The sequence below is a fragment of the Octopus bimaculoides genome, chromosome 11 (genome assembly GCF_001194135.2).
Source record: "Octopus bimaculoides isolate UCB-OBI-ISO-001 chromosome 11, ASM119413v2, whole genome shotgun sequence".
Classification (NCBI taxonomy): domain Eukaryota; kingdom Metazoa; phylum Mollusca; class Cephalopoda; order Octopoda; family Octopodidae; genus Octopus; species Octopus bimaculoides.
The window spans coordinates 6,927,104-6,936,202 of record NC_068991.1 but is presented as its reverse complement, the minus strand read 5'-3'; the positions used below and the strand labels follow the sequence as shown (position 1 = coordinate 6,936,202).

General features: G+C 38.7%; 1 protein-coding gene across 1 annotated transcript in view; it reads left to right on the top strand.

Moving 5' to 3' along the window:
• Window positions 1-9,099, top strand: part of LOC106877150 (vam6/Vps39-like protein) — a 72,552-nt gene that overhangs the window by 42,625 nt on the left and 20,828 nt on the right. Inside the window, exon 23 of the mRNA XM_014925961.2 lies at window positions 1,196-1,330. Coding sequence (XP_014781447.1) covers window positions 1,196-1,330 — 135 coding nt within the window. The remainder of the gene's footprint in view (window positions 1-1,195; window positions 1,331-9,099) is intronic.

Below are 9,099 nucleotides of genomic sequence, written 5' to 3'. Positions count from 1 at the left end.
TAGAATCATAGATTTATTATTGCTCTGTGGAATTGATATATTTGTTGTTAGACAATGTCCATTAAAGTTTTTATTTCTCAGCAAATGTGCTGCCTTGTAGCAGAACTGACCAGTGGCATGGCACCCTGGTTAGTTAATTTCTTCTAGGCCATGTTGATGTGGGGGGGGGGGTTAAATCTTCTAGACCATGTTGTGAGGAGGCTATGAGATGATGATGATGATGATGGATGTCTTTAATATGGAGCAGCATCTGCCGAGTGGTCAAAGTCAAATTAAATAGCCACCCATCATAACTGTTTGAAATCGAGCTTGATCTGCGAAGGGTGTCTGCTTTCATTATTCCTGTACATTTTAGTTCCTGGGCAATTGCTACAAAAGCTAGTGGGGTAGCGCTGTTGCAGATGTGTCTGGATGATTCAGAGTTATCGGTCATTCAATGGCTGAGACTGAGCAGCTTGAAGTTGCCATGGCAACAAATTACACTCTTCACATATCCAGGTGTTTTATTTTTTTTTTTGATTTTAACTATTTTTATTTCATTATGTCGGTGGTCTGTGGTGAGCTGAAGTCTGCTATTTTCTCTTCTTTGAAGTTTGTTTTGATTTGTTGATGAGAAAGATTGGATTCCCAGACAAGATTGGCATTCTCCATAATGGATATGTACATTAGTGTTGTTGTTTCTATGTGTGGGCCAAATGTGCTGTCTGTGAGTGCTCCTGGCATGTTTGTCTATCGTTTTGCTTTCCTTTTTTTTTCCCCCCTCTGTATTATACATTTCTGTCTGAACCCGTGAGTGTTCTAAAGGTGTTGTAGCTATGACCTGTCGCAGTTGTAGGTATTTCCTCTCATTTTTGCCCCCTGTTTGCATATTTGGGGGGTAGGTTTGTATCATTGAGTGTAATGGCTTGCTTTTTTTCATCTTTTTACTTGTTTCATTCATTGGACTGTGGCCATGCTGGGGCACTGACTGTAAGTGTTTAGTGAAACAAATCAACCCCAGGACTTATTTCAAAGTCTGCTACTTATTCTATCAGTCCTTGTTCCTGAAGTGCTAAGTTACAAGGACATAAACAAACCATCACCAGCTGTCAAGCAGCGGCAGGGAGAGAAATGCAAATTCAAAACTTTAATATATAGACTTTTGTACCTTTATGAATGCTGATATTAAATTTTATGTCTATTTGAATGCTGGCAGGCCCTAGAATTGTTGCCACCAACAACCAAGATAAAAGATATTCTCAACTATTTGGAAAACCTGATAGAGATGAAAGCAGCCCTTAGACGTAACCATATGGTTTTACGTAACGTCCTGTCCGCAGAAAATGTCATGGTAAGTGTCTATTTATTCTTCTCAGAGGTGGAAATATCTTTTCCAAATAAAACTGTATTTCTTTGTAATCTGCATTTGTTTGTAGTAAAGGTGTACGGCCTTGTGGTTAAGTCATAGAACTCACAACCATAAAGGTGACATCATTGGTGATGATACTAGGAAGAGAAATGATGGTGCTGCTTAACATTTCAAAGATATATTGCCTTATATTGATTTCAAATTTTGGACATGAGGCCAGAAATTTGGGGAGAGGGGACAAGTCAATTACATTAACCCCCATTGTTCACCTGGTACTTATTATTTTATTGACCCCAAAAAGGACGAACGGCAAAGTCAACCCTGGCGGTATTTGAATGCAGAACATAAGGTCAGAAGAAATACCAACCACCAAGCCATTTTTCTGGCACTAAGCAATTTTTGTTGCCTTACATATTGCTTTCTATTAACAATAAATATATGGAAGTCTGATTGTAATTTATCTGGTTTTCCGAAAATAGCTTAATGGATGCTGGAAATATTGCTTATTGAGAATATGAAGCAAATTAATAGCATAATTTGTATGAGTTTAATTAGATATCAAATGAAACATCATTTGAAGTAGATATTCTCATGCAGCAAAAACTCAATTTGCTGTAATACATTAACATTTAGTCTTCATTTGAATCACTCAACACATTAATGGAAAGAATCACAATTCACAATAGCTTGGAATAATCTGCTTATACTTTCAGCTGTTTGGTGCAGTTGCTTTGACTTCACAGGTTGGTCTTCACTGTTTATTCTTTTACCACCATCACACTCAATTTACTGCTACTACTGCTGCTGCTACTGCTGCTCTTGATGGTGGTGGTGAATGTGGCAGCAGCATGGAGTGGCTACTTCAAAAGGAACTGATGAGCCAAACGGCTGCATTGGCATGCTTTCTAGGGCTCAATGCCCTTCCTAACACTAACCAGGTGCTTATTTTATGTGGCACCAGCACTGGTGAGGTCACTGAGTTACCCATAAGGCAAGACCCCTCAACAGAGTGGGATATAGTATTGAGGGATATGAAAGGATGATAGTGGAACAAGAACAAGTGTCTCACTGAAGAGATTAATAAATGGTTTCCCTATCATTATCGTTTAATATCTGTCTTCCATGTTGGCATAGGGTGGATGGTTTGACAGGAGCTGGCAAGCCAGAGGGCTGCACCAAGCTCCACTGTCTGCCTTGGCATGGTTTTTATAACTGGATACCCTTTGTAATGCCAACCACTTTAGGGATTGGACTGGATGGTTTTTTTACATGGCACCAGCACTGGCAAGGTCTGCTTTGCCATTGTTTTTACATCTTGTCTTTGGTTGGTCTCTTGATCATGTCCATTGTCTTCGGTGTTCATTCTGGCACCCTGATTGTCCATCTCTTGCCCTTCAGTCGCATGATGTGGCCAACCCGTCTATATTTGTTTTCTTTGATGGGTCTTATGATCCCGTTGACTTTCATGTACTGTCGGACCCAGGTGTTGGTTTTCTTCTCCCACGGTGTGATACCAAGCATGATTCATTTCATTTTCTGCTACGCTTTAACCAGGGCATTCATGATGGTAGTGTTGAGAGCCCATGTTTTTAAAAAAAAAAAATGAAGAATTTAGTAAAATAACTTTGTCATTATTAAGCTAATATTTGGAACACAAATTAATATGGAATTTTGATGGAAGGTTTAAATTTAGACCATTTTAAAACAGGAATTTTGTATCATTGAAGTTGGGCGCGGTCTCAGGCAGATTGATATCAAAATGGTAAGAAGAAAAAACCCCTGGAGAACACACAACGTTGCTACTAAATCCAAGATAAAAGTCAGTGCCATGAAGAGAAGCCAAATAGATTTAGATGTTTAAGTGGAATATCTTATCAGTTTTTTTTTTTATTTCTAGATTCCTACACATGAGGAGAATTTCAGGCCTAGCAGACTCTCTATTCACTGATATACTGATTCACAAAATGCTGAAGATCATAGACATCATGCATTCCCCCTAAAGATAAGAAATCTTGTAGTTCTAAAAGCAAATACTTTCCAACTATCAGGAAACACATTTCAGATTTACCACAATGGCCATAATATACCACTTCTTACTAGATTTGTTGTCGGTGTGAGGTGTGTATGTGATCTGGCTGAAGAGGAAGGGTTTGATGTATCAGCGTATATCAATGGTTCTTATGGACCCTTTTGGTCCCTAGTTTACTTGGATGGACCCCCATAGCCATTCGGTGTCCAGAAAATCCTATTTTCATAGTTAAATATTATTAGGAATTCTTCTCTTATTCTTTCATTCGTTTCAGTCGTTTGACTGCGGCCATGCTGGAGCACCGCCTTTAGTCAAACAAATTGACCCCAGGACTTATTCTTTGTAAGCCTAGTACCTATTATATCGGTCTCTTTTGCTGAACTGCTAGGTTACAGGGTAAACACACCAGCATTGGTTGTCAAGTGATGGTGGGGGTTGGGACAAACACAGACACACAAACATATACACGTGTGTGTGTGTGTGTATATATATATATATATATATATATATATATATATATATATATATATATCTATGACAGGCTTCTTTCAGTTTCCATCTACCAAATCCACTCTTGAGGCTTTGGTTGGCCCAAAGTTATAGTAGAAGATACTTGTCCAAGGTGCCTTGCAGTGGAACTGAACCCAGAATCAATAGGTTGGTAAGCAAGCTACTAACCACACATCCACTCCTGCACCTATGTATAATTGTATAAAATAATTGTTAAAATGTTTTGTGTATTGTAAAAGTATAAAGAATTTATTGCGAATAAATTTTAACAACAGAATCTTATATGGACCCACAAGGATCACATGGACTCTGGCTGAGTACCGCTGGTGTATATTATACAATAAGTTTGTAAAAGATTGGTGTGTGGTCCATGTGTGTGTGTATGTGTGTGTGAACGTCTATTCTGTCTTTTATCATTTACTGTCAAGCAGTTGAGTGGGGACAAAACCACTATGGCAATGCTAGGATACCATCTTGAAGGGGTTTATCAACCAAATGTCTCCTGTACTTTTTTTTTTTTTTAAAATCTGGTGCTTATTCTATCGGTCTCTTTTTCTGAACTGTTAAGTTATGGGAGGTAAACAAGCCAGCACTAGTTGTCAAATGGTGGAAGGTGTACTAACACACATACACACACACACACCTATCTATCTATCTATATAGTTATACATATATATACTACTTATGTATGTGTATATACACACTAACACACCGTGTACAACCACAGCCACATCGTTATTCAGGCGTGTTGCATGAGATAGACATGAAATATCTTAGAAACCACACAACTGGTTAATTCATTACATGGTCTCTGGAAAAAAGCACTTTGAGAAGCTGTCTGAGTCAGATGATGGTAAGAGGGTGGTAACTTTGCTGCTGCTGCTGTTGGAGCGGAAGCACTGTCAGTATTGGTTTTGGTAGGGGTGGTGGTAGTAATGGTGGAGCAATTAACAATTGTTGTTGTCGTTTATATAGAAACTCTTCCCCCTCCCCCATCCTGGCAAAGCTCAGAATCTCATCAGTTTATCTCTGACCAAAATTATTCCATCCATTTCAATTTTATCATTTTGGCATATCTGCATTGTCCAGTGTGTACTTCCTCGTTTTGTTTTTGGAGATGGTAGCTTGTGTGATTTGAAGGAGATTTGGCTGTTCTTTCTTGCAGGCCAAGCAACCACATGGAGAGCCCCTTTGTAGATATTGTTGTTGTTAAGGCCAAGGTAGTCCCTGATCAAACAACAACCACCACTGCCGCCGCCGTTTCTACATCTGTATAGTTGTATCGACCATGTATTATCATCATTTAATGTCTACTTTTCCATGCTAGCATGGGTCAGATGGTATTTGTTGAGGCAGATTTTTCTATGACTGGGTGCCCTTCCTGTCACCAACCCTCACCTGTTTCCAAGCAAGATAATATTTCTCCGTGGCCAGACATGTTTTTAGGGAAGATTGGAAATGAAAGACACCACTTGCATGATGGTGATGCTTGTTTACAACCATTGTGTGATGTCAAGACAAGGATACACCCAAACACATGTGCACACGCATGATAATGCGCATGCACGCACACACACACAACAGGCTTCTTTCAGTTTCTGCCTCCCAAATCCACTAAAAAAGCTTTGGTTACTCAGGACTGTAATAGAAGACACCCGCCAAAGATGCCATGCAGTGGGATTGAACCCAAGACCGCATAGTTATGAAGCTAGTGTTCTTAACTGCACAGTCGATGCCTGTGTCATGGTACATATATTCTGCTGCGCCTTTCTTTCGCTAATGTTTGTATTTTTGTATTTATATGTGTATCCATAGCAACGCATATATTTGTTTTCAGTAATTTATGTATGAAAGCTTGAAGCAATGTTTTTCATGAAAGACATTTTACAAATTCAGTTTGTGTGTGTGTGTTTGTGTGTAAGTATGAATGAACGAGAGAGAGAGAGAGAGAGAGAGAGAGAGAGAGAGAGAGAGAGAGAGAGAGAGAATTAAAAATCCCTGTCTGTGGTGAGCTAAAGCTACCTCCAATGGCAAAGAGCTTCAATTCTTTTCTCTCATGTGTTGAGTCATCCAATGACTCATTCTCATTCACTTTTAGCTTACTGTGCTGTAATTTCCACCAGACACAATATTTAGAGCAGTAGGGCAGAGAGAAAGAGAGAGAGAGAGATGGACAGACAGTAACAGAGCAATAGATTGTGGGGTATATTAAATTTTCATTTTCATATTTTCTTTATTGAGAACACTCTGCCGGTTGATACTGTATCCTAAATAATCTCAACGTAGACATTTCATAGCTTGTAAAGCTATCAAATGTTCCTCTCATTTTTCATAAATATTTCTGGTCACAAAGTTTTAGTTTGGTTCTTAATGAATTTCACCGAATGATTCGGTCTCAAAGACATTCTCCGAATCTCTCTTTTAAAAAATTTTTTAAAAATTATTTTTAAACCCTTTTGTCCTTAGCTTGTTTCTGTCGTTTGGTTGTGGCCATACTAGTGCACTGCCTTAAAGGGTTTAATCAAACAAATTGACGGCCCCGGTACTTATCTATTTTAAAAATCTGCTACTTATTCCATCGATCTCTTTTAAACTAACACTAGTTATCAGGCAGGGGCATGGGGTGAGAGGAGCACGCACACACACACACACACACACACACACACACAATGAGCTTTTTTCAGTTTCCTTCTACCAAATCCACTTACAAGGCTTTTGGTCAGCCCAGAGCTATAGTAGAAAACACTTGTCCAAGGTGCCATGCTATGGGACTGTTGTGTCGACGCCCTCAAGCGAAGAAGTAGGCTCGACCAAGACATATAAATAGAAGTAGTCTGATCGTGGTAGCAGTCGACTGACAGTGGACTGACAGTTGAGTAGCCGTCGTGTAGCAGTTGAGCAGAGATCATCCGAAGGTGCTAGATAGCAGTAACTTGAGACATAACAGGGACTGAACCCAAACCCATACGGTTGGGAAGCAAGCTTCTAACCATATAGCCACACCGGTGCCTACTGTTATTTATAGTTTTATCTACTCCCAGTTCCAGGGTTAAAAAACAATGATATCATATCCCTCTTGGTTTCTAAATTCCTATGACAAACAACGTACAATTCTTGCTGGTAAGAACAAACCTCCTAAAGATGAAGAATTTTGAAGGATTGTTTTGGTATAATGGTAGAACATCTGTCATGTTTACTAAAGAGGTAGGTTTGAGTCTCACAGGCAGCTTTCGGCTTTTTCTATCCAAAGGTTATTTTTTTAACCCAGTCTTTACTTTCTGTTATTTACAGCTTCATCTAAAGTGGCAAGTGGGCAGAATTGTTACCGCGCCAGGCAAAATGCTTAGCGCCATTTCGTCTCTCAAATCCTGCTGAGGTTGATTTTGCCTTTCATCCTTTCTGGGTCGATAAAATAAGTACCAAGATGCCGGGCAAAATGCTTAGCAGCATTTTGTCTGTGTATTCTAAGTTTGAATTCCACCGAGGCTGAATTTACCTTTCTTCCTTTCAGAGTTGGTAAAATAAGCAGCAGCTGAGCCTTGAGGTCGTTGTAATTGACTTACCTGCTTCACTGAAATTGCTGGCCTTGCGCTAGAATTTGAAACCATTATGAAGGATTCTAAAGTTGGCGTGCTGGCAGAATCGTTACCGCACTAGACAAAGTACATAGTGACATTTTTTCTTCTAGCTCTAGGTTTTGAGTTCAAATGTCACTGAGGCTTTGATCCTCAGCTTTTCAAGTTTAGCACTGGTGGGGGTTGATGTAATTGGCTAACACCCTTCCCTTAGAATTGCTGGCCTTGTGCCAAATTTAGAAAGAATTATGAAGGTTTCTATAGTTCCATAATATGAAGTGGTAAGGAATTCATCATCATCATCATCGTTTAATGTCCGTCTTCCGTGCATGTATGGGTAGGATGGTTGACAGGAGACGGCCAGGTAGAAGACTACCCCTGGCTACTGGGTGTGTTTTGGCAGGGTTTTTACAGCTGGATGCTCTTCCTAACACCAACCACTCTGCAGGGTGGATTCAGTGCTTTTTACGTGGCACTAGCAGAGGTGAAATTAGTTTTTGGCATAATTTTTACAACTGGATGCCCTTCCAAATGCCAACCACTTCACAGTGTGGACAGGATGCTTCTCTTTTATGACCAGTACGGAGAGAGATCACTAAGCCATGCCAAATCCATGACTGGTCATAGTTGCAGTCACTGACTGCAAATAATAATAATAATAATAATAGTTTTATAACGAATAATATTCTTGTGTTCTTTACATTATTCTAAAAGCATTGATGAAGAATACATAACTCAGAACGGATAAATTCCATTTGTTGTGGCTATCTTTTTTTGTCTTTTCGAATGTACTTAGTTGACTCATCTGCCTGTAACTGGAATATTTTATTTTCTGCTGCTATAGTTGCTGGTCAATGCCTGCAGGTTCTCTTTATTCATCTGAATACTAGCTTGTGCTCTGTGTAATTAATTAGGTAGGCTGAAAAGGTACTGTGGACATTTATTAATGTGTACCTTTTGATTGATTCACAGGTGAACAAGATGAGAGAAAGAGAGAATATATATATATATATATATATATAAAAATACACATGTATGTATGCCTGTCTGCATGTATGTACGTATGTATGTATGTATGTATGTATGTATGTATGTATGTATATAACTGCTATTTGTCAGGGGAGAAGCTGTGAGATTTATCAATGGAATCCTGGGAGTTTTAATCCACTCTCAATTTGTATTTTCAGTAAGAAGATGTATCTCATTGAAATGAGTGTATTTTGGGAAGGAAACAAAAACCAAACCAAATATAATAAAATCAGCATGAAAAAAAACATAGCCTTTCAACATTTCACAGACCTTTTCTGTGTAATATCATTTTCATCATCATCATTATTATTATTATTATTATTATTATTATTATTATTATTATCTAGGCATTGAGCTGGCAGAATTGTTAGCATGCTGGGCAAAATGCTTAGCAGCATTTCGTCTGTCTTTATGTTCTGAGTTCAAACTCAGGTTGACTTTACCCTTCATCTTTTCTGGGATAATAGATTAAGTATCAGTGGAACGCTGGGGTTGATGTAATCGGTTATCCTACTCCCCCAAATTTCAGGCCTTGTGCCTTTAGTAGAAAGGATTGTTATTATTATTATTTCTTTCATTATTTGATTGTTACTCATTATCTTATATAT